We start from the raw sequence: 23,174 nt of genomic DNA on the forward strand, positions 1-23,174 counted from the left end.
TCCCGCAGGCGTGTTGCCCCGCGTTCCCATAGCGACACGTCCCTGCTCGCCCACAGGGGGCGGGCCTTTGTGACGCCGCGACGGGCCCCGGGAGCTAATCGCGGCGGCGAGCCGGGGTCACGGGGGGTTTGAATCGCCCAATGGGGGAGCTGCGGGCAGCGTCCCAGAAGCGGACCCGGAAGTTCGGCGGCGGGTCCCGCTGCTGCTGCTGCTTGTCCTGCCCTTGCTGCTGCCCCCTGCCCCGGCCCCCCTCGCCTCGGCCCCGGGCTCCCCATGGCGGCGGCAGCAGCAGCAGCAGCACTAACTATCGCCGCCTCGCCGCCAATTTCGAGGAGATCCTGAGGCGGCGGCTCCGATCCCGGCTCGGCCCTACATGGTGAGAGGGGCGGGAAAGCCGGGGCCTGAGAACTGGGGGGCGCTGTCTGAAGAGGGATATCGCCCCCCCCCCTCCCGCGGTTGCTGGGGGATTCCGGACTGGCCGGGGGCGCGGAGCTCTCCATGCGCTGGAGCGGCTCACACCCCGCGGGCTGCTGCTCTTTCCCGTCTGCCCCTCAGGGAGAGGTTGTGGGGTGTCCGTGGCGTGCCCTTTGCCTTGTTCTTTCTTGGGGCTTCGTCCATCCGCCCCCTGGGGACTAGATCTGTCCGTAGTTCCTTGGCCAGTCCAGAAATGAGTCCTTCCACCGCCCCCGCAGGAGACTGGCTCTACAGTCAGGAAGCTTTTACAATAATTTGTCAGGCTTCAGTGTTGCCTTCTTACTTTTGAGCCTTTGGGGTTAATCTCTTCAAACTTTTGTCTGCAGCCTTTTAGGTAAACTTACTTGTTAATAAGCGATACTTGTGAATAGCTGGGGCTTTAGGAAATAAATTCCAGGAGATACGATAATGAGTTAATAGTGGTTGCTGTTGCTCAAGGACAGCTCATTTATTCTTCGAAGTGTCTGGTCTCGCTGGTGAAAAGAAAATATGTGGGCTGAAATGTCCGTGTCAGTATTGCTGTTAGTCTTCCAATGATCTGCTTTAAATTCCCTGATAGATTTACATTGTAGTTCGTTCATGTTTTCTGCTCATTAGTGGAGTTTAGTTACTTGCCAAGACTGAGATAACCAAACACTGCAAGTGTATTTACAGTCACTTATCTGACAAGAAGCAGGAGAAATTCTTTCACTTCTGCAAACTCTGTTCTCAGTTTCTAAATGCACATTTTCCCAACCTGGAGATTTTTGTCCCCCCTTCTCTCTCAGATAATTTTGTTAAACCTATTCTGATGTTTTTTCTTTCCTCTTCAACAAACACTTTTACCATACAAACTTAATAATTTTCACAAGCCTGAAAAATCTCAGCCTCTTCAAAATGATGACTGAAGTCTTTCTGAGGTTGATTTACTTTTCATGATCAGTGGGCATGATTTGGCTAATAGCTTTGGGTATTATCACTTCTGTGCTGCAAGATGTTATGTCAATTAAACTGAACTGTTGCTAAAACTACTTTTATAGTTCATCTGCATGGGAAAATTTATTGACATATAGCAGTATATTTTAAAAATTATATAAATAACTAAAAATTATAACTATGCTGCTATATTTATATTGGTGTGTCTCCCTATGTAGATGCTCTTATAATGTAAAAATGAGTGTGTTTTTCTAGTTTAGAAACAAGTAGTCCTGTGGCACCTTAGACACTTAAATATATATAGTATCATGAGCTTTTGTGGGCAAAACCCACTTCCTCAGATGAGTGGGAGTGCCACTCTACTCATCTGAGGAAGTGTGTGTTGCCCACGAAAGCTCATGATAATATATTTGTTAGTCTCTAAGGTGCTACAGGGTCCTCATTGTTTTTAAAGTTACAGACTAACATGGCTACCCCCAGGACTTTTTCTGGTTTAGTTGCTTCCAAATTATTCAACCCATAATAAACATCCGTTAAGAATAACTATCCTCTTTCCACATGTCTGTAAGGATGTTTAATTTAGTATTCTTTTTCGTGCCATTTATCCATGTATTCCTCATTTCATGCTGCTCTTACCTGCCAAATTGCAATAATGAGCACAGAAAGTCAGTGTCTTTTTTTTAAATTTATAGACATTTGTCTATTATGTGAAACTGATTTTATACCATTGGAAAAGCTATTGTTATGAGCATTCATCGAGTAGGAAGTCTCTGTTTGTAGCAGTTCCTGAGATAACAGTAGCTAAAATTGTCAGACTCCAAGAACAGGAGGAGCAAGATGATGATCAGAAATGATGTCTCTTGAAGATTTAATAGTTTGACTTGGCAGGGTTAGAAATGTTTTGGAAGAAGAAAGCGCAGATAGTTGTCAGGATCAGGGATATCTGGTGAACACCAGTCCCAAATTATTGGTCAGAGGTGTTTTTTTTTTTTTTTTTTCTTATCTATGGCCAATCCATCCTGCAGAATCAGGTGTCTTACATGGGATACATCTTAAAATGCATCAATCACCATCATCTAGCTTAATGTTGTATGTATCATACCTGAAATGGAAATCAAAATACTTATTTTAATTTCTTTATTTTAATATTTCTTGTGCAAAGAATGCTAATGTATGCTGTCTTTTGAATGGGTTTTAAGCATCTAGCATGTTTGAGTCAGGAGTATGTTACCTTTCTGTTCAAGGAAATAAGAATCATAACAATACTAGCAACTTCTCCTATTAGTAATCCCAATCATATTTCTCCCATCAGGTTTCCCCCCTCCAGCAAAAACGAGATAACTGCAGTCTCAGCACAAAGAAAAGTGTCACAAGGAGCTGAGGATCTTATGCTAACTGTAAGTAACTGGGATTGGAATGATGTAACTCTTCTTTTTGCTGTACTCAGGTTAGTGGTGTTCCTTTTCTTTTCCAAGAGGTAACTTTTGCACTTCTATAAAATACAAAGGAATTAAACTGTGAATTGATTACTTCACATTTGTTTTCATGCTCTGCTCTTGTGTGTTAGGCACATAATTAATGTGGAAATAAAATGTATGCATTATTTATAAGAAATAACCTGCAGAGACAAATATAGACTCCAGTCCTGCAAGCACTTGCACGTATTTAACTGTTAGAGTTGTGAGTTGTCCCATGGAAATCAAATGCTTAATTTTAGGGGCTATTCATAATGCTTAATTTTAAGCACAAATATGTTTGCAGGATCAAGCCCATGTTACACATCTGATTGATTCCTTTTTGTTTTCCTAAGTCTATTAGTTTGCTAGTCAAAGTGTAATGGGCCTGTTTGTAAAAATTGTGTTCAAAATCAGATGGTATTGCTAATCAGAGCTGTGGGCATGCTCTAAGACCTTGAACTCTGGTGACTCTTACAGACACCCTCTACCAGTATAACATTATCTTTACATTGTCTGTACCATCCCATGTCCAAATAAAAATGAAGGGCCAGATTCAGCTGTGGTGTAACTAGAAGTTTATGGAGTTATTTTAGATCTTACACCAAAGCTGCATGTGATCCAAAATGGCAGGTGCTAGTGAAAGGAAGCTCAAACTGTGTCCTCAGTACCTTGACCCATCTCAGCAATTGTAGCTGTCTGGGTACAGGTGTCTAGAGGCACTTGTCCAGCTTGATTGGAGCATAGGGAAATTTTATTATTTCCAGTTTCCTTATTCACAGGTTTCCTTTCACTGTATTGCCCTTTCCCGTTTGTTGGAGAAGAACTATGAAGAACCGCTCCACATCTCCCCCTTTGCACGTTCACGTGGATGAAAACACCCCTGTCCATGTCCATATAAAAAAGGGTCAGAAAACAACACCTGCAAAAAGCCAGGTAGGAGTGTGTAGTTGGGTGTTTGTAAGGGCTACAAACCAGAACAGTGAAGGATCCTAGAAGCACCACTAAATGTTCAAGGTCTGTTTCTACCATAGATAGACAGATAGATAATAGGTGAGCAAAATAAGATTGATCAACTTCTTAACTGCATTTATTTCAATATGAATTTTCAGCAATACTTTTAAGTAATCTTAAAAATTGAAAATGTATCTCTATTAAGGTGATTTAATTTTATATTTACATGTATAGTTGTGTTACCCTTTGTACTTCTACTGGGTCTTTAAACATTTTCAAAGCCTTTAATTATGCTTTAAGTTATACCTTTCATCTACCATGAGAGGCAAATGGCTGAACTGACACACAAGTAAGTTAAGTGGGTTGTCCAGAGTCATGCACTTAATCATGATGGAACCAAGACTAAAACACATTCCTTTGCTCTAGCAACTAGACTTCCCTGCCACCCTTTCTTTTGCTGAGGAAAACCACTCTATTATACAGATGCTCTTTAGACACCTAATATATTTTCATTTTAGGGAAGCATTGTGCTTGTCTAAAGTGTATAGAAGTCCTGCCCCAAATTAACATCTTTTGTTCTGGGTTGGCATCTGGGCAAACTGCTGCCTATGATCATCTCTTTGTCTGGAGGAAGGGTTGTTGATGGTAGCTGGACATCTCAGATTGCACTTGGATCAGGTTGAATGAAAAATTAGATTTAAAAAGACTCTGGGTTGAAGTAATTTCTTGTTGCATAGACAGGTTTTTTTCAGTCTAGGCTAGTGGATCCCAACCTTCTTGAGCATACGTACCCCTTTTCAATCTATTAAAATTTTATGGCCCTCCCCTCCCTAGGAGAGAAAAAAAGAACAGGAAAAGAAAGTAAGGATTGGGCCCACTTTCCACAGACCCCTGGCAGTACTGTTGTGGACCACCAGCGGTCCGGACCACAGGTGGGGAACCACTGGTGTAGGCTGTCTTCTCTTTGACATTGGGCAAGAGGATCTGGCAAGTAGCCTTAGATTTAACTGATTGAGTAGTGGTGGGTAGGCTTTAGTTCCTAGTTGAAGGGTTTGAAGTCCTCAGAAATCGAGGTCATTCTTGAAATGGCAAATCCAAAAGATGGTGAGTGCTAGGCTAGCCTATTGTTCTTTAAGTCTGCAACAGTTATATTTTTCTTTTCACCTTCCCCGGTTAACTGTGTATAGGATGTCACTAGTGAATATGTTAATGGGGTATACCTGATGATATTCAGCTATATGACTCCTTCTGCTTTTGAACCACCTGATTTTCTGATCAAGGTTCAGAATTGTGCAAAAATACCTGCAATTTCATTTAGATAAGGAAGAGTTAGCTTAAGCTCAACCCATGTAACAGTGAGAATACCTGTCAGTCACAAAACAGGGAAAGGGTTTCCAGGATTTTTATAGGTCAAAATTGCCTCCTGGTAACCCATCTCCCCCTTACTGCACCATGCCTACTGTTTGTAAGTCAGGTCTTGGAGATAAGGGGGATCCACCTAGTTTGCTCTTCCTGCATAGCAATAGATGTTGCAGCACTGCTTTTAGGTGTGTCCTCTCACTCAGGCTCCCCTTTTCTCTTTAACCTTGACCTCCCTTCTGTTGTTCTCTCTGAAATGGACTTTCTCAATAGGCCAACTCAAGCTATTTAGAACTACATGTAAAATTAGAATCCTCTAGATGCATGATACGCAGCAGCTAGCATACTTCCCCTTAGTTCACCTTTTTTTGCCTGAAGTTTAATTGGAATTGGACTTAAGAACAGGAAATTCTTGGTTCAGGGACCTCTATTCTCCCTTAATTCCTGTGGTACCTGATGGTCTTCTGCGGTTGTCTTTAAGGTTTGGTTTAAGATCTTGGCCTTATTTTCTTATGCTCTTCCTCCTTGGAACACTTTTTGTCCCAGTTCTCTTGATTTAAATATTGTTACTTGGCCTAATTTGCTTTATTTCATGTTTGTTGTGTCCAGCCTCCCAGGTAGTTTTTAATATGAGTAATTTATACATTAAGACATAAAATGAATCCAAAGAAGTGAAATGGAAGTAGGATGTCACTCAAGTTCTGATGCAAAACTATGCAAGCAAATGCCTCAAAATGTAAAAAAGGACAGACCTCTTTAACACCAGCTAGATGTATTTTTACAGGGTAACCAAGGCCCTTGTTGCATCATAAGAGGCAGAGATATAAGTGATGTCATAAAGGCACTGTCTGACAAATACCAAGAATGCTTTCATTTCGGCTATATGCTCTCCTATATATGCAATAAGTTTTTCTTGTGCTTGGCTGTGCCTTGTTCCCTCAGCTGCTGTCTCTCCTCTCTGCTTTGGTGTACCATGTGAAGCAGTCTGTAGTACTACTGTAAGAATGATGTGCAACTCTTACAACATTTAAGGGTTAAATGACTTTTTTAAAAGTCTTGTTTTATTTTATTTTTTCTTTCTCTTTCAACAGAAACACAAACAGAAAATGAAAGGGGATACTGTGAACGTGCGCCGAAGTGTCCGGGTGAAAACCAAGGTCCCATGGATGCCTCCAGGCAAAACATCCATCCGGGAGTCTGCCTATAAGTGGGAGGTATGGCTAACTCTTGCTTTTTAAATTGAGTTGGACTTGGAGATGGTACGTAATGTGAGGATTGGAGGAAGCAGGTTGGAGGACAGTATCAGGATTGAAGTGTGCTGGGCCATTGTTAAAGTGGCCACTACCAACTGGTAGTCATTTTAAACTTTCAGTATTCACGTCTGGCTTTTGGAAACTTATTTGTACAATCTCTCTGAATGGGAGATTCATCATGTGCCTGTTTTGTCTACAACTATCTGTCCCTTTCTCCCTCTTTCCCGTTCCATTCCTGATGCTGGAAGGCTGGAGAAATCTTCCCTCATTTATACCTTTTCTACTTCCCTCTCTAAAAGACCTTATCTTGAGACATAGCTCACTTTATAGGCTACTATGTCTGCTTTGTCTGTCATCAGATTAAACAATAAGGAGTCTAGTAGCACCTTAAAGACTAACAATTTGCTTATGGCATAAGCTTTTGTTAGTTGCAACTCGTTTAATCAGATGCATAAAGTGAAAGAAACAGCCTGTCGTCAGATTGCTAGAGAGGAGCATATTGTGCAACCTTTCCCACCAGGGACTGAATGAGCTGCCCATTCCCAGCTCCTACTGGCTTGGAACTTATGAGTGATTTTCCTTCATGACCATCATCTGACCAAGCTAATCCCTACGGGCATGTCTATACAACAGGGCAAAAGTCGAATTAAGATACGCAACTACAGCTATGTCAGTTGCATAGCTGAAGTCGAAATAGCTTAATTTGGCTTTTGGCGCAGTCTATGCAGCAGGTAGTCCAAGGAAGAACACTTTTCCTTCGACTTCCCTTACTTCTCATGAATTGAGGGTTATAGGAGTGGGAGTAAGAAATCCTCCATCTTGATATGATTTTGAAATAATGGCTTGCCTTGTAGATGCGCACTTTGTTATTCTGAAATAACACTGCTGCGTAGACATATCCTACCTATGATGTTTTGGTGGAGTTGAAAGTATCTTTTTCTTCTTTACAAGCCTAGTACAATTTACTGAAACAGGTTGAAGTAGAGAGAATTATATAGCCTGCATTATCTCGCCCTCATTCGAATTTTTTCAGAGATGTGATTTGGTCCTAGATTGGTTTTGGAGATGTTAAGGCTAAAATATTGCACTTCCCTTTTAAAAAGGCCATGATTATTACATCCCCACCAGGGACCAACCCATCGCTTGGAAATTACTCCTCCAGATTCAGAAAAACTTCTCTCGGTGCTGCGTCTGAGTGACCTCTCTACGGATGAGGAGGATGCTATTCACAGCAAAATGAACAAATATGAAAAAAAGATAGATAGCCTGATGAATGTAGTGGGGACACTGAAGAATGAGGTGAGAAGACCATACTAAAGGCCCAGAGGCTTGGGGACAATGGGGAGGGGCTTGCAGACTAGGCAAAGTGAAATGGAAAGAGGAAACTTGACAAGAGGAGGCTAAAGACAGGGGTAGAGTGTTGAAAGGCAAATGGGTGCTCAACTCATTTCTTATGTCTTAAAAAGGCTGCTATGAATGGATTGAGAAGGGTTTAGCTACCCTGATGCATCGTTTACCTTAGCATTGTTTACTAACAAGGTTTCAGCTTTCATTCACATTAGGTATATCTCGGCTATAGATGAATGAGAGGCTTTTTTTACTTATGCTACAATGAACGATGGAATGTGTATTTGTCATACAAGATGATGCTTTGCCTCAGTTTCCATGCATAAAGTCTTGTTCCCACCAAGGTCCTAATTCTTTCCACAAGGTGTAACAGTTAACTCGAACTAAGGACTTAGTTCGAGTTAACGTTTGACTGCTGCGTGTAGCCGCGGGCAGTTAGTTCGGACTAAGGGGATTTAAAATTGATGCCCGGATGGGAAGATGCAAATAAAGCCTGGGATATTTAAATCCCGGGCTTCATTTGCAAGTTCTAATGCCTACATTAGCCTCCCTAGTTCGAACTGGGGGCTAGTGTAGACATACCTTTAGAGGCTAACAAAAATATAGATAGTATCATTAGCTTTTGGGGACACAACCCACTTCTTCAGATGACAAATATTTGTCATCTGAAGAAGTGGGTTGTGCTCAAGAGAGCTCATGATACTATTTATATTTTTTGTTAGTCTCTAAGGGTACATCTACACTGCATGCTTATTTCAAAATAAGCTATTCCAGAATAACTATTCTGAAATATTTTATTTTGAAATAGCATGTCTACACTGCAGGAAAGCCTCAAAATTAGTCCAAGGCAGGTTTCTCTAATGTAGATGTGCTATCTTGATTTAGAGCCTCAGGAGGTACTGGGGAGGGATAACTTAGAATGGCCCTGGTAAGGGCCTATTTCAAAATAGCAGCAGTGTAGTGTCTACACATGCCTTATTTCGAAATAGCTGTTTTGGAATAGGCGTTATTCCTCGTAGAATGAGTTTTACAGATTTTAGAATAAGCCATCCATTAGTTCAGAATTATTTAGAAATCATGGAATGGCTCTGTAGATGCTCACATTATTTCAAAATAACGCTTGTTATCTCAAAATAATGGTGCAGTGTAGATGCACACTAAGGTGCTACAGGGCCACTCATTTTTTTTAAACTTTTTTTAAGTTACAGGCTAACATGGCTACCTCTGAGACTTTTTATCATTATAAGTAGTTTGAGCCTGTCTGTGCTTCAAAAACAAGAGGCAATTACATGGTTATAAAACAATTGTCTTTCGAACCAATTACAAAATGGCTGAAATGTAAATGGGATCTAACCAGACAAATGCTTTAGATACAGCATGGAAGTAAATATCATCCATATCATTAGTTTTATCCTTATAATTAGGGTAATACCAGGCCCTTCTATATTGAATAAAGGCTGTAAGTCTGGTACATTGGTTAAAGTCCATCATTTCAGTCTGCATTCCAAAATATCTTCAGCAGTTTATCTATAGTATTCTTCATCAATTAAACTGTTGAGGAGCATTGTGCTGTTGAACAGCTGCTGTGTTTTGGTGGTGGGGGATCTGAAACATTTTGTAACTCTGCAAAAGCACCTTGATTTGTGTAAAGCTCTATATACGTAGAAATAAGATGTATCCTTCTTAGGCCAAGATGCAGAAGCGGGAGGAACAGCAGCAGATTGCAAAGCGTCTCCTCGAAGAGCAGAAGGATGAGCTAGATGAAGTCACACAGGAGCTGGTGGAGACAGAACATGAAAATACCTTGCTCCGACGTAACATTGAGCGCATAAAGGAAGAGAAAGATATTACTTTGTAAAGAATTTACCGTTTAACTCCCATGTGTCCATGTACTGGAGAGATATTTAAAGAGCATTTGTCGCCTTTATAAACATATTAACAGTTAGCTACCAGGAGTCTAGGGCTGAGGGACACTGCAGAATTGGCATTCTGCTTCCTTCATAATGGTGCAATGAAAACTACAGTAAACTTCCGATAATCCGGCACCTTTAGGACCCAGGGGGTGCTGGATTATCAGATATGCCGGATTATTGGAAGGGGGGTTATGAGAGGTCTGGGGTGGAGTGGGAGGGATGCGCCCCTCGGCGCTACGGGACCAACCCAGCAGCACCCCAGCTGCTCTGCCCCAGATTTCTCCCAAGTCAGCCGCTGCTGAAACTGACCAGCGGCTGAATTGGGGAAGCCGGGGGCAGAGCAGCTCCAATTGTCCGGCTGCCCGGAGCACTTCCGGGTTCCAGATGGTGCTGGACCATCAGGAGTGCCGGACCATTGGATGCCGGACCAGTGGAGTTTTACTGTATTTCTTCAGTGTGGTACTGTTTTTGTATAAGGGTTTTCTGGTGGTGGTATCAAAAGTCTGTCTTGGCATTCCCAAGGGAATTATTTGGAAGCAAGTAATGGTTTGGCTCCTGCTGTCACTTGTTCTCTTCATACATTTCACTGAGTGGGAAAACAGTAAAACATTTATACTGAATGTGAGCTGTCATCTCACCTCTTTTCTACCCCCCTCCCCCCCCCAATCTCGCACGCTAAAGCTTATATAGAAGATAAATCTCTGAACCTTTCAGAAGAGCTGTATGAATAATTAAGGGTTAGAATACCAGAATTATTGAGCTGGAAGAGACCTCAGGAGGTCATCAAGTCCAGCTCCCTGCCCAAGGTAGGACCAATCCCAACTAAATCAACCCAGCCAGGGCTTTGTCAAGCCGAGACTTGGTATGGTCTCTCTGAACTCTGTATCAAGGATTTCTTTGAGTTCTAGTTGTGTCCCCTCCAGTTTTAGAACACCTAATTTCATGTTCAGCTGATACCATTTTGGAGGTTTATTTCTGGGGTGATACAGTTATTTAGGATTGTTAATATCCAGGAAAAATGGTGTTGTGGTTTAGTGTTGATGGGGGAGGTTGCTTTGGAATAATCCCAAAATTGGGTCCACCTCTAATATTCCCCACTTGAGGGATGAGCTCCTAGAACACACAAGATTAGTAAGGTCTGCTGATTCTTAGTGCAATCTACTTCCAAAACTGAAAAGTGGTAAATTTCTAGTATTTGTGGTATATCTTTTTGTTTGGGAGGTTTTTATGGGTTAACCACTGATCAGAAAGCCAAATTACAGTGCTTCCTTTAAGGATTACATTACCTGTTGCATTTGGCTATTGATTCCTCTGATCGCTGTGTTATTGCAGAATGCAGAAGAGGCACTTACAACATGAGAAGGAGTGTTTGATGTCCAAGTTAGTTGAGGCGGAGATGGACGGAACTGCAGCAGCCAAACAGATTCATGCGCTGAAAGATACGATTGGGAGACTAAAAAATGTAAGTGGTGGCATAGTTCACTGTAGCATTTGCTGTACTGCCACATTGCTGTTTCCAGAGCTGTCACAGAATCACTGGTTCAGAGGTTGTCAAGGAAAAGTGGAGAGGTTTCTAGGGCTTAAAGTGCTTTATTGGACTTTGGGCACAGCACAGCCGGTACGGAAATCCAGATTAAGTAAAATCTGAAGTCACTTTGAATTTACAAATAGGAGTTTACCAGCCAGACCTTAACGTTCCACTGCCCTTTGTGGATGTGATGCCTATGAACTGCAGACAAATACAAGCCTACCGTTCTTGTTTTAGGAGAAACACATGACCGGCTCAGATATTAATACACTGACAAGGCAAAAAGAGCTGCTGCTACAGAAATTAAGCACTTTTGAAGAAACCAACAGGACACTCCGTGATCTACTTAAAGAACAGCACAACCGGGAGGTGAGCAATCCTGCATGTTTGACTTTCCCTGATTTACAGGAGACAGCAAGGTCTTGTGGACTGAGACCAGAACTTGGAGTCAGACTGAGTTCTAATCCCAGTTTTGCAATTGACTTGTTATGTGATCATTGACAAAAGCTTCACCCAACTCAGCCTCCGTTCTCCTAACTGCAAAATAAACCTTACTCCTCTCTTTTGAGGCTCAGATAAAGTTTGAACAATACTGTGAAGAAGTTAAGAGCTCTGAATGCTAAGCAAACTGCAGGAGCAATAGTACCTCGGTGTAATTACTATTCCTACTGCAGTTTGTTGAGCCTGTGCTGCTTTGGTCAAAGGCAGGTTAGTGGCAAAATACTTCTTCAGCCACCATTCTAGTTAAAGGAACCATTAAAGGCATATTTGTGCCCAAAGTGGGAGAAGTTTGCAAGATCTTAGTTTGCCATTGTGTATTTTAGTTAGGGGAGATGGGAGTGAGGAATGCTTTCTGAGATGGGAATTCTGGGGGGAAAGGATTGAAAATGAAATTGGTAGGGTTGACATCTTTCAGTATTATATGAGAACTGCTACTTGAGTGGGATAGATATTCTTGTGAGATGCATCTATCTTAAATTGGAAGGCATGTTCTCTTGGGGTTAGGACATGGAAGATGGCTTTGGGGAAAAAAAACGCTTAAGGAGCACTTGTTTGTTTGTTCTCTTGTAGAAAGATGCCCAGAAGTTGATGGAGCAGCAGGGGTTGCTGCTAAAAAGGCTGGCTGACTCGGATGCAGAGAAAGCGGTAACGCAAGAGCAAAAGCATTCTTTCAGCATATGGGAAGAAGATGAGATTTACATTTTGTTATTTAAAATATGGTTGACCAATAGTGATATGATATTGTAGAGATGCCATCTTGAGCCTGTTGGAGAAAGCTACAGTGGCCTCTTTTTAACTATCCATTTCTTCTGCTTCTAGCAACAAAGTTATTTTTTCACTTAGGATCTGGGTGTTATTTGTCTTCCAGAATCTGAAGATGAGGCTACAAGAGAAAGAGAAAGAGGTGGAAGATCTCAACATTCAAATACAGACAGAAAAGGTAGTTTCCCTTTTCAACCTCTTTGAACTACATGAACCTGCACAACTGTAGCAAGGATCTGAAATTGGAGGCAGCTATACTGAATTAAGGCCTTACAGGTTCTGCTTTCTTGTGTGAACTGACTGATTCCTATCTAATCTTCACATGGAATTGCTGATTTATTGATAACATCCATCTCAAAGACTTCAGGCAACAAATATAAAAATGATAGAAGTCACCTCAGAGATGGCTGTTTCCTAGTATTCTTCCAAAGCTGCTATTGTACACCTTGTTTGGGAGGGTCTCATACTGCTTGGAGGCAGAGCCCAGTTAAGTGCTTTGCTGCAGCATGTCCTGATGGGTGATCTCTTCCTTTTGCTAGGAACGATCACAGTTACTCATGGTCTCAGGTTGCAATGTGCTCTGCTTCCTAGTCACGAGTTTCTAGAAAGCAGATGGACCACAGTCCAGCAGTGGCCAGGCGGAGTGTATTTTGGCTCAGGGCAATTCTTGCAGGCTAGTTCTTGGGTGTAGCCTCTATGCCATTTTAGAAATAGGGGACTCCGATCATGGTCACTTGAATGGAGAAAAGGATTTGTGAAGGCACTTAAAGGAGGTGGGAGAAAGGGCAGGACTTGTGGTGTAGTTGAAGAGGAAATATACGATTCATGGGCCTTAATGCAGAATACTTGTCTTTGTGGTACTTAGGATCACTCTAGTTTTCTGTAAACATTTTTCTCATATCATTCTCTCTGGACAAAACTGCTAGATGCTAGCAAACCATACAGGCCATGGCACTCTCCTCAGAACTTACACCCACAAGCTAACCTGGACAAATTTGACTGACCTGTCTGGCCTCCCTGCTCCCATGGCTAAGAAAATGAATCTCTGAGAGTGCTTTCTGGAAGTTTCTGTTATAGCTGCTGGTGTTAGTTGAAGCAGAGGCCTGAACTGTTGCCTGGTGTGAAATGTCCCATTTGCTTTGGTGCCTGGGAAAACACTTTGTCCTGTTTTGTTTCATACAGGATCAAGCGAAGACAGCATGTGAACTTTCCAAATCTATGGAGGCTGTGAGAGGCCACTTACAAGCGCAGCTGCGAAATAAAGAAGCTGAAAATAACCGTCTGGCTATTCAGATCCGGGTATGTTTTCAGTATTCACCAAACTATTCAAACAGAACAGCTGAGTGCACTTAGGAAGAGAGTGGCAGACATTGACTATTCTTTGCCATGCCAGAAATGAATTGCATAAGATGGTGTCACTTTTGCCTTTGCTATGCATTTTCTGCTGTAATTTTGATTGAGAACTAAATCTTTTTTTTTCACTGGTGTGAAGTGAAATGATAAACTTTAAGGGTTAATTGTATCTCCAAGTAATTACTGTTACTTTACTTTTTCCCTCAAATCATTTATGTTAACCAGATAGATTCTGCTGAACCATGTATCTGGAAGGATGGGAAAACTATTTGACTTGCCATCTGGGAAAAAGAAACTCCCTCCTATGGGTCTCTTTATCTGATTGCAACGAAGTGTGTTTGTTTGTTTGTTTCACTGAATGACTGGTGATACCTATGATCAAGGGTATGGAATGGCTTTCATATGAGGAAAGACTACAAAAATTAGGGCTATTGAGAAAAGGGACAGTGAAGGGGAATATGAAAAGAGGCCTATATAATCATGAATAATATGGAAAAAGTGAATAGAGAAGTGTTACATATCCTTTCACACCATAAAAAAATCAGGGGTCACCTGATTAGAGTAATAGCCAGTCAGTTGAATACAAACAAGAGGAAGTACTATTTCACACAATGCAGTGTACCTGTGAAACTCATTGCCATGGGCTGTTGATAGCCAAAATTATAACTGGGTTAAAAATAAACTAAAAGAACCAGACTATTAGCTAAGATGGTCAGGGATGCAGTCCCATGTTTGTAGTGACCCTAAACCTCTGTTTGCCAGGAACAGAAGATGGGTAGAACACTTCAACTGCTCTGTCTTACATGCTCACCCTGAGCCACTGGTCATTGTGGGAGCAAGATACTGGCCTAGATGGACCATAGTCTGAATCAATATGGTAGTTCTTAGGTATTGAGATGAAGAAAGTTGCTATGTGTTATCTTGAGGAAATCTGTGTGTTAAACATCTCTGTCTTTTTCTGAAAATTACAATGTTATATAGGAATGTTCTTCAAGACAATGAATTATTAAGGCAGATGCATTTAAATTGAATGGAGCTACTTCTGTGTAGAGCAGAAGGTTCCAAGGAGGTTATTATATTAGGGAGGTTAAATTTTGACTAATCAGCCGATCGAGTAGTTAATGGATTTTTCCATCGACTACTCAATTCGTCAATAAATGGGGGCCACTCGCTATCCCAGCTGCGCCTCTGCCTTTTAAATGTAGCAAGAATCCTGAAGCAGGGGGTCCTGACTGCTGCGTCTCAGCCTTTTAAATGGACCCGCAGGGCTCTTGCTATATTTAAAAGGCTGAGGCGCAGCAGTTGGAGCCGGCGTGAGCAGGGACAGCTTGAGTCCCCACTTGTGCCGTTTCCCCCACTGCACAGTGAGTGAAAAGATTAAAGGATCTGACACAGCTCCTCAATTGCTTTTGGAGTGGAATATTGATTTTGTGTTTATAACCCTCACAGCAACACCATGGGATATTTTTAAGACCGGCAGTATGACATCTCAAGCCAACTTCCCCACTGCAAGAATGGTTTTCAAGATCATTTTGGGTCTTATCCCATGAATTAAGTGGACAGTGTTACAGTAGAAATGGCAGACTGAACTGAGATTACACTTAACTCCAAGATGGATCACATTGATAGATGGTTTATGTCCCCTTCTTTTCTCAGCTGCTGGGAGATGAGTTGAAAGTCCTGACTAAAGATAAACCCATTTCACATCGAACTTTTCCTTTCCAGAACCTGGAGCGCAGTGGGGCTCAACATAAGTCAGAGGTGGAACATATCATGGAACAGCTGCAAGAGCTGAGGCAGAAGGGGGAGCGTGATAAGGAGGCCCTGAAGAAAGCCGTACGAGCCCAAAAAGAGCGGGCAGAGCGCAGTGAGGAATATGCAGAGCAGCTCAATGTTCAGCTAGCAGAAAAGGTAGTTGGTTATCGGGAGGAGGGAAAGAGAGTTCTTTAGAGTCTGTGTGTCCGTGCATATCTTTTAGTTCTGTTACCAGCACCAAGGAGGGAGCTGCTCTATCAAATGAGGTTTATATTTGTAATGGGGCCTCAGCCCATTTGCTCTGCATTTAAACCAAACCATTTTTTCCTCAGTTATTACTGTTCACTGTTTCTTTCTTTGAATAAGTGCATGTGATGGTTTATATCATGGTATAAACTAGCAGATTTGATCTTATCAAGACTAGGGATGTGACTGGTTAATTGGAACTTAAGGGTTCCCATTAACTGGTTGGGGCTGGAGCAGCTTCCTGTTTGCTGGGAGCCGCAGGCTGCTCCAGCCCTGCTAGACCTGCTGCAGGCAGGGGCACTCCAGTCCAGCCAGAGCAGCCCCGGTTGGCAGCAGCGGGGTATCTCTAGCCCAGCTGTGCTTACCCCTCTGTAATTTAACTGGTTAAACATTACATTTAATCAGTTAACCAATTGAATGGGATTTTACATCCCGAATCCAGACTTCCTGGTATCTTTAAAGCACAGTGGGCAATAATTTTTGATGGGGGAGCCAGTCCAAGAATTTGGTAAGTGGTCAAGGGCTGCACTCTTACATGATATTAATGGAGGAGGTGCAGGGTCTGGGTTGGAGGTTGGTTGCAGAAGGGAGCTCTGGACAGATGATTGGGGTGTAGGAGAACATGTGGGGTCTGGGAGGGAGTTTTGGTGAAGGAGAAGGGGCTGTGACCTGGGACAAGAGATAGGGGTGCAGGTGGAGGTACAGTGTTTTTTGTGTGTGTGTGCAGGAGAGGATTCTGATCTGGAGAAGTCTAGGAGAGGCATAGGGGTTTGGGTTGTGAGGTAGGGCAGGAGAGGATTGTGATCTAAAGCAGGATTGAGGTGCAGGATGTGGGAAGGGGTAAGGGTGCAGAAAAAGATTCTGACACGTGGAGGTACTGAGTTTGGGAGGGGGTTGTGACCTAGGGCAGGGTTGCATGGATTTGGATTGTGACTTGGAGCAGGGTTGGGGTGCAGGATCTGGAAGGGGGCATTGGGTGCAGAAGTGGGGGTGCAGAGGGTGTGGGTTACGTGCAATAGGAGTGTCGGAGAGGAGCAAAGGATTCAGAGGAGGGAGGGATTCGGTTGCCAGAGGCAGGCTGTGGCTAGGGTTGCCAGATGGTTTAACCAAAAATACTGACTCCCCCTCCCCCCCCAAAAAACACCGAGGGGGGAGGAAGGGGGAGACCAAAGTTGGGGGAGGGGGGGAGACCCGAGAGTTATTTAAGCAATAAATAAAAACAGCATGGCTCCTTTAAGAAATGCTTTTGAGGCTTTTTGGCTCTAACAGCTGAATGTGGCCATTGGCCATCTTGTCTCCCTGCTCTGGGCCAGACAGCTCCCCTGCTGAAGCACCCGGTATTTTCGCCTACTGGCTGGGGAAAAAATCAGAAAATACTGGACATTTTAGGTGTCCGGTATTTCCTGGGTTTTTTTTTTACCGGACAAGAGGGAAAAATACCGGACTGTCTGGGTCAAACTGGACATCTGGCAACCCTAGGTATGGCTGAGAGGCACTTACCTAAATGGATCCTGGCCAGGAGCCCAGCAAGTCCCTCTGGCGGGTTTCCTGCCTTCCATGCCTTTGCATGTGATTCTGAGTGGCAGGTTTGGGCACCATGTGCAGGCCCACCAACAGCAGGAGAGGAAGAGGAAAGGGAGCAGTTGTCCTGGGGCCCAGCGATTCAAAGAACCTGGGGCTCCCATTTGCTGCTTCTAGTGCAGTGGTATCTGAAGGCCCAGGCCCTTTAAATCGCTGCGGGAGCACTGCAGTGTGAGCTTCAGGCAGTGTGAAGGGCTGGTGGTGGGCGGCACAGTGTGCTCTGGTGGGCGCTCAGGGCTATCTGCCCTGGCTCCACCCCTATTCCTTCTTAGAGTGGGAGTTGACTCTCCATAGCCTCTCCGGGCCCCTGAGAAAGGTATCTGGTGCCCCCTAGCCATGTTTTTCTGAGCATCATGAGCTGTGAGGGGTTGGAGGGGGGATATGTCATGCACTGCCTGGCCTGCAAACAAAACCCAGGGATTGGCCAATGGGAGCTGTGAGATTGTGCTAGAGACAGGGAGCAGCACATGAAGCCCTCTCCCTCTCCCCCCCCCCTTTGGCTTACAGCAGTGCTCAGAGAAGCACATGGCCCCCACAGTCAGCTGCTCTCAGTGGCGTAAGAAGGCGGGGCAGGCAGGGAGCCTGCCCAAGGCTCCAATTGGGTTGCAGGCTGTATCCTGCAGCTTGGTGGGCCGAATTTGGCCCTTAGGCTGTATTTTGCCTGCCCCATTTTAGAGCCAGCTGAGGAAGGAGGGAAATGGACAAAATGGCTGGTCTTTGCTTTAGAACTTGTATGCTCATTCAGTAGTGAGCAGCTTTCAGAGTTATGAATGGAATTGGTAGCTGACAAAGAAAATTCTCATAGTGGCAAAGGGAAAGGAGGTAGGAGTAACAATGGGAATTTATTTTAGCAAAGAAGATATCACTGGAGAAGGCAATTAGAACAGAGACTATAAATAAGACACACCTGGATTGCCTTTAGAGAAAGGGGATTAATGGATATAGCAGAAGTAGGAAGGTTGGGACTAAGAACAAACCGGAAAAGCTCAGGCATTTTAGAAGACTTCCCCCTTTCTGCTTTTCAGTAACTTGTATTCTTCTTGGGTCAACTCCTGTGTCCAAGGCCAATGCAGATTCTTAGCTTTGCTTAGCAAATGCACTAGTTAGGAATGCAGTCTTCAAAGGGGAGGCCCTCCTCTCTCCACTGATATGATGCTGGCAGCTCACAGCCATTGGAAAATTTGTGGGTTTTTTTTTTTTTTTTTAAACAAGACTGTGGAGTGGGAAAGAATTAATGTGTTTAAAAAAATACAAAAAAAACCCTGACTACTGATAAGCAGTACTATCTCTGGAGTGTTTGAAATTCATTGCTGCAGTAGTGTGTTCCACTTCGCACATCACTGTTGTCCTGCAATCTTTGTCAGTCTTGCCTCTCTCATTCCACATTTTTTTGACAGGACAGTTACGTTGCTGAGGCACTGTCCACTTTGGAGTCCTGGAGGAGCCGCTACAACAAAGTGGTGAAGGACAAGACTGACCTGGAGCTTGAGATTGTTATGCTGAATAGGTAAGAGATCTGAAAAGCTAGAGACAGTGTGGTCTAGTGGTGAGAGGGTCTGAGAGCCAGGAGGGCTGGTTTCTGCTCCTGATTGCCACCGTGATTTGTTGTTGAAGTCACTTATCCCTGCACTTGCTACTCATTCTGTAAAATACATATACTTACTTTTCTTTGAAGGATCTCAAAATGGCTCACAATGAAAGAGACTATTTAAATGCAAAGTAGTTTCATTGAGTCTGATCCAGTTTTATGGAGTTTGGGGGATAAAAATTGTCATCACAGTGCAGTTACCACAGAGAAAACTGAGCCTGGGGACATAAAGGGGGTATCATATTAGCAAGAAGGCCCAACCTATGGGTCATGGACTAGAGTAGTAGATCTTAACCTGGGGGTATTTATCCCTTCAGAGGTAATTTGGCATATTTCAGGGGATAAGTTTAAAATACAATAGGTGTTCAATTTTGCTCAACATAATGTATGAGAGAACAAAATACAATAAAAATGATTAATTGTAATTTTCTTTTTGTTTATTGCTATTTAAAAAAAGAGGAGGGGTAATTTTGGATTATTGGTTAACCTTAAGGGGTAACAGTGCCAAAGAGGTTTAAGAATAACTGGATTAGAGCATTTCATAAGTCCTGCAGTCTGCTTCAACACAATACACTAAAGGCCGATTCATTCACACATGTTTACATCAGTTTAATTTACACAAGTCTGTAAGTTGACAATGATGTACGTAGGTTTTCTATCCAAATACTTATGAAATAAGCTGAATGTAAAATATAAATCAATACAGATGTCTTTAAGTCTTATTAAAATATGTAGAATCTGTTTTGCCCACACAAGGTTTAAAGTGCTTAAGTTTGTGGCCACCCTGTGTCATCAGGTAGAGCACCATTACATTAGCCTTACATCAGCTGTAATACCAATGGCACTGCAATGAAATGTCAGCATCCCAGTAACATGTGTGCCTGTTTCCCAAAGGGAATGGGGCAGTAAAGTTTGTGTAGCCAACCAGTAGTGTGCGCATGCATGAGATATGGATGGAAAAGGGAGAATTAAAGTTAAATTTCAAAGAACAAGAGACTTTTTTTCTCTGTTATTTAATGGTTAATTTCACCTCCTTCATAACAGCCGTATTACAGACTTGTTAGAGCAGCAGACCTCCATGGAGGACAAAATGCGTGAAGATAGGGATGCTCTAGTGGATAAACTGCACCGACAGACCACAGAGACCACATCTTTCAAACTGGATAATGAAAGGCTAAAGGTCAGTTGAATATCTAAATGTTTTGTAGTTGAAATGTTAGCATAAGGGAGAAGCTGTAGTGAACAGCTGCTATTCCTATCAGTACAGAGAGAAATTATCTCTTTTAACCCCATTTGATGTCAGATCAAGTTGCACTGGAAAACTTAAATGTAGTTAACTTGACTATATTTTCAGTGTTCCACTGTTTGCCTCGGGTTAGATAGGCTGAAATTTGTGAAGAGAGGAATATACAATGTTAGGAGAAGAATAGGCCTTTTTTTTCCCCTCTGATCCAGTATTCAGGATTGGAGACTTGCTTACTTGCCTGAACTCCTGGATGATACATTGTCACTCAGTTATACAGCTAGACAGAAAATAAAAACTATAGGGAGAACCACAAATCCAAAATAGGAAGATACCTGACATCCTCACCAGATAAAACCACATATAGTATGGTAGGGAGTCCACCTGATATCTGTTTTAAACAAAGCTTCCATCAAAATAAACCATGCATGACCCATGTCCAATGGACACAGATCATTTAAAAGTATTTGGAACTTGATGGAACAACTCTCATGTGGCTGTAGGGCCATATTCTCTGCTGGCATAAATTGGTGAACTTCCTTTGAAGTCAATTAAGACTGTCCCAGTTATACTAGCAGAGAATGTAACCCTTTAGTTTGCACATCCCCCGCTTTAACTTAGCTTAACATACATGGGGACAACTGTTTCAACTACTGCTCTTGAATGGAAGATGTCTTCTCCATTCAGGCTACCATGGTCCCACTGGAGGAGAAGCTGAACCAAGCTCAGATGGAGGTACAGCAACTCAAGGCATCTCTCAGGAATTATGAAGGGTTGATTGAAACCTATAAATCTCAGGTATGTTATTAAAACTTTTCTTCCCTTTTCATCTCTCTCACATTTGTTTTCTTTCCTTGCTGCTGTGATTTATTCTCTCGTATGGCTATCAGATGATACTCTGGTCCATCTATCTTCTTGTTTTTCCTGTCTTCATGACCTAATAAATAAAATCAATTTATGTAAAACATTTTTTCAGGTTATTCTGTTCGCCTGCTATATTCTTACCACCTGCTATATTCTGGACTGTGAAAAATTTGCCTCACTCTCTATACTCTGATCATCCATGCTGTTAGCAGAAGCTGACTCCATTCATAAAGATCTTGCTACATGGATAAACTATCTAGAATTGATCTTGGTCATTGTTGCTTATCCAGTCCCTCTCAAGAAACAAATGCAGGTGTAAAATATCTAAATCTAGTCATATCCTCTGAGATCTGGGTTTTATAATGGTGATAGGGTGGGAGAGCACAAAGAGGGAAATCTTTGGAGGAAGGTACAACGAAAGGTAACATGGTTCTAAAAGTACAAAGATGGAAAAGCTCCAGAACTTGAGGTGGCCGTGTCCAGAGGTTCTCAAGAATCCTGCTACTGGATTGCAACAGTTGTAATTGTGCTGGTGTGTAGAACATTTTCTGAGCTTGAAAATCCTAACATTGTGGTGTGCCTATTTTTTCTCTGTCCAGGTATTGAGAACCCGAATGGAAGCCGATGAGGTGACGGTAAAATTGGAGCTTTGTGACAAAGAGAATAAGACACTAAAAGATGAAATGAACAAGGAGATTGAGATGGTAATTATTCCTCCAAGAAAACCTTGACCGTTAAATCGGTACATGGGAGTCACTCAGGGCTGCACCCCTTTCTTGGCATAATGGAAAACAAATATGTTTGGCCTCTGAAAGGGGTAAAAGACAGGTTTGCCTTTTCTCCTAACTCAGCTCAAGAGAGAATTTAAGTGCAAAGGGCCTTGTCATTGTCAAATACATAGTGTCCATTTGAGGAGGTGCCCTTTACTGGGTAGGGGTTGTTCAGAGTAATTGCTTCTGAATTGTGCATCCTGTCTTTCATTGGCTGTCAAGGAATAGTTCTCAAGAATACTGTATACATAATAAAACTCAAACCCAAGAGCTAGGATTTGTAGCAATTCACAGACAAGAGGAATCCCAAAATGTGTGTGAATGTGTCTTTGAATGGAGGAAGGAATGTCTATTACAATGAGACATTTCCATATGAACCAAAATGCTAGCATACTGGAGAAGCAAGTCTCCAGTTCCACGGGAAAGAGGATTTTCATTAATGACCAGGCATCTTAGATGCCCTTATTGCTAAGAGAGAGAGATGCTCTGATGGACAGACAGTACCAGCCAACTCAGATTTATTAGCCCAGACTTTAAAAATGTCTAAAATAAGGTCATGTGTTTATTTTTTTAACCAACAATTCTGTGTCTTTCCATTCCTCTTATCCTTCCCCCTTTACTCCACCCAAGGCTCGGAAGCAGTTCCAGAGACAGCTTGCTGAACTAGAAAAGCTGCCCGAAATCCTGAAGATCACAGAGACAAAGCTGGCAGAATGCCAGGATCAGCTCCACAGTTATGAAAAAAAGAACATGGACCTCTCTGCCATGATTACAGATCTTCGTCAGCGGGTAAGGGACTGGCAGAAAGGACCCACAGCTACACTATCTTCAAGCCGGGGACCAAGATGAGTTTCTAGTTGCAGGAAGCTTCAGTCTTTGCCTCTGTACTCGTCTCTTTTTGAAATGATTAAAACATCTGCACTGCAAACTAAAGATGTGTGGCATGTCTTTGTTTAGGGAGAATAGTAACTTAGCTGGTGGCTTTCCTTGCTATTTCAAGCCTTTCTTTGAAACTGCTTTGTTGCAGAATTTTATTGGGTCATGAAGAGCAGCAGAATCCAGAATGCATGTAGTCTCATTCACTTCTGTCACCCTGATCAACTTAATGGTTGCCTCTCTCTCCTGACCATCCACTCCCAAATGTTGCTCTGCTTTTATTTTCTTCCCCGCCTTTCAATTGTAATGGCACTGGGGGTCCTTGGATGGGATTATCATAGCAAAGCACATAGGCCACAGGATCATTCAAGTCATTAGTTTTCTCAGTATTTCAGGTTCTGAACTCTTCCTGGCCTTATCACACACAAGGCTTCTTCT

The 23,174-nt window shown here is 42.6% G+C and overlaps 1 protein-coding gene across 4 annotated transcripts in view; it reads left to right on the forward strand.

Moving 5' to 3' along the window:
* Nucleotides 1–86: 86 nt before the first annotated feature.
* Nucleotides 87–23,174, forward strand: part of ODF2 (outer dense fiber of sperm tails 2) — a 28,807-nt gene continuing 5,719 nt past the window's right edge. The window contains exons 1-17 of one of the 4 annotated variants that reach the window (XM_075905636.2): nt 325–376; nt 2,702–2,786; nt 3,626–3,779; nt 6,248–6,370; nt 7,538–7,708; nt 9,444–9,610; nt 11,002–11,131; nt 11,435–11,566; nt 12,269–12,343; nt 12,567–12,638; nt 13,643–13,759; nt 15,539–15,724; nt 18,793–18,902; nt 20,028–20,163; nt 20,914–21,024; nt 21,690–21,794; nt 22,491–22,649. In XM_075905636.2, coding sequence (XP_075761751.1) covers nt 3,672–3,779; nt 6,248–6,370; nt 7,538–7,708; nt 9,444–9,610; nt 11,002–11,131; nt 11,435–11,566; nt 12,269–12,343; nt 12,567–12,638; nt 13,643–13,759; nt 15,539–15,724; nt 18,793–18,902; nt 20,028–20,163; nt 20,914–21,024; nt 21,690–21,794; nt 22,491–22,649 — 1,902 coding nt within the window. In that variant the 5' untranslated portion in view covers nt 325–376; nt 2,702–2,786; nt 3,626–3,671. Of the gene's footprint in view, nt 377–2,701; nt 2,787–3,625; nt 3,780–6,247; nt 6,371–7,537; nt 7,709–9,443; nt 9,611–11,001; nt 11,132–11,434; nt 11,567–12,268; nt 12,344–12,566; nt 12,639–13,642; nt 13,760–15,538; nt 15,725–18,792; nt 18,903–20,027; nt 20,164–20,913; nt 21,025–21,689; nt 21,795–22,490; nt 22,650–23,174 lie in introns of all 4 variants that reach the window. The other 3 variants (XM_075905633.2, XM_075905637.2, XM_075905634.2) reach the window with 3 other exon arrangements.

This window comes from Pelodiscus sinensis, chromosome 23 (genome assembly GCF_052426305.1).
Source record: "Pelodiscus sinensis isolate ZL-2025 chromosome 23, ASM5242630v1, whole genome shotgun sequence".
NCBI classification, from domain to species: domain Eukaryota; kingdom Metazoa; phylum Chordata; order Testudines; family Trionychidae; genus Pelodiscus; species Pelodiscus sinensis.